The following is a 2327-nucleotide window of genomic DNA, read 5'->3' as shown; positions in this document are numbered from 1 at the left end:
CAGTATGTTTTGGTAAAGAGAACCCGATGGGAAAAATCTTTTTACCAGAAAAATTATGAAATAATATCATTTAAAGACTTTCAAGTTTCAAATTTTATTTCAGAAGCATATGGAAAAATTGTTTTCAATTAACTGGTTGGTTGTTAAAACCCTCATTTCCTTAAAAAAAAAAAATCTCTTCCCTTGATAGCTCTATGTGATCAAGGTTTTATTATTAATCTAGAAATATGATATACTTATCAGTCCTCAAAAAATTAATTTCATAAGAGTCTTTGTCAAGTTTGTTTTCAGTTGAAAGGTGTTACTGGAAAGCTGAGACTCTCGTCTGAAAAATAAATTAACCACCGAAAGTCACTTGTAGATCTATGTAGGATGTAATTTATAATATTGTTTTAATGGCTGATAACAACTTCAAATAAGGGAACTGCTTGCACTTAAACATCAAGTAACAGAATTCATCAACTGTGGATAAGGAGTAAAAAAGGCCAGCCTTTTCAAGTTTTCATCTCTAATCTATTAGCACCAGAATTTTTGCACTTTTATCGACTACACTTCTTACTTTTCCAGTGACTTAAACAGGAGCCACTAAATTTCAGTGAAAAAAGTCAAAGCAATTTAAAATGCATGAAGGAAAACAACTAAATTGAGATACAATTGACTTACTGTGACACTTTGAGGTTTTATTACTGGTGGCCCAGGTAGTTCTTCTGAATCTGGGTGGTTCCAATGTCTGGCATTATATACAGCTTTTGTAGGAGACTAAAAAAATAAGGGAAAGATCAACAATTTCCACCGTACTCTACACTTCAATGAAAGTGTTTCGTTTAATAAATTAAGAACCATTGAGAACATAAGTATACCAGAGAGGGTAAATTAAAAAGTACTGCTGTTAAGATTCTAGTTTTTATATGCATTAGTTTGCTCCTAAGAAAATATGTTTAAACCTGACTCAGTGACCTGTGACTGGTTACAGAGACGTTTTCTCAGTAATCCACTTGTCTTATGAGTGTGCCTTTAAAAAAGTCAGAAGTGCTATTTTTTGGTGCCATAGGAAGGAATACTATTTTCGATGTCAGGATAAAATCAATTTTTAAATAAAATTCGGGTAAACATCTCCCAAACCACTGAAGGTTTTCAACAAGCTTACAGGAATGCGGCCCCACAACAAAATAGTGGTAGAGGGATCAAGCATCAATCTCAACAAATTAAGTAAGAAGACAGCAGAATTATCACTGATGCGACTCTACAGAAGTTGGGACTTCACATGGTTTGGCATCTTCAATAGTAAGTGAACATCTTGGCCTCAGCAAATTTTTAGCTCAATAGGTGCCAAAAACATTGCATGAAGACCCACTAGTTCACAACTGATCTCCCCACCATTTGTTCTAGCAAAATCAAAGCAGGACAACTCTTAATTTAGCAATATGATTCAGAGAGCAAGGCTGAATCATAACAGTGGCTTCCTCGGGGATCTGCTGTGCCAGTTAAATTCAGGGAGAGAGGTCAACTTAGAAAAGTATAAGGGGAAAAAAAAAAGCTTAACGTTTTTCTTCAACGACACAGGGCTTATTAGGAAGAAGTCTTAAGAAAATGAAAAACTGCACGGGTGAGAAAAAAGGCTAATAAAGTTGTTCTGAAGAATTGTTTTCCAATACATCTGCTCATTCTTCCAGGATAGTTATCAAGGGTTGTCCAAAATTTTATCCCATCCAACCCCCTTCCCCCCCCCATCCCGATCTTGCCTCTTCAGTCTTATATATCCCAAACTCAAAGGAATGTGATTTGAGTCCCTTGAGGACACCAAAACTGCCATTTTGACATGGTGTAAATCAGAGCAGAGAATTCTTTGACAAGTGTCAGAAATGGAAAGAATGCCTTCAAAAAACGCACATGGAGGACAAACTGAAAAGCAATTATCCTCTTCTGTCCCAAATTAGGATGAAGTGTCTCTGACATGTGCGCCCAAGGTTATGGCACAGATGGAGGTCACTGTGTGTTCAGCCACAAAGTTGGCAATTCGTACTCTGAGTAACTATTACCAATCCAGAGACAATGGTACGTGCAGAACACCTACTTGTTAGACTCAGTAATTAACATATTCAAATACTTTCCCCTCATACTTATGATTCACGCCTCATAATCTTACAACAGTGGTATTTAGGCAGTTTGTTACAGGTGCTATCATAGATATGAAGGCTTGACCCAAATTGATGGGGTCAGATGTGTCACTATTTAGGATCTTTCAACTTTTATAGAGGCATGTGGAACGGCACACATCACATATTACAAGACACCGCAGTATTTAATTCAGTACCTAGTAATATATT

General features: G+C 36.4%; 1 protein-coding gene across 3 annotated transcripts in view; it reads right to left on the bottom strand.

The window, feature by feature from the left end:
- Nucleotides 1–2327, bottom strand: part of WAPL (WAPL cohesin release factor) — an 85171-nt gene that overhangs the window by 35701 nt on the left and 47143 nt on the right. For all 3 annotated transcript variants that reach the window (XM_045293379.1, XM_045293380.1, XM_045293382.1), the window contains one exon: nucleotides 664–759. In XM_045293379.1, the coding sequence (XP_045149314.1) occupies nucleotides 664–759 (96 nt within the window). The remainder of the gene's footprint in view (nucleotides 1–663; nucleotides 760–2327) is intronic.

The sequence above is a fragment of the Echinops telfairi genome, unplaced genomic scaffold, assembly GCF_000313985.2.
Source record: "Echinops telfairi isolate 266 unplaced genomic scaffold, ASM31398v2 ScPeMD7_2010;HRSCAF=2546, whole genome shotgun sequence".
Classification (NCBI taxonomy): domain Eukaryota; kingdom Metazoa; phylum Chordata; class Mammalia; order Afrosoricida; family Tenrecidae; genus Echinops; species Echinops telfairi.
The sequence above is the reverse complement of the archived record's forward strand: the minus strand, read 5'-3'. Positions and strand labels throughout refer to the sequence as shown.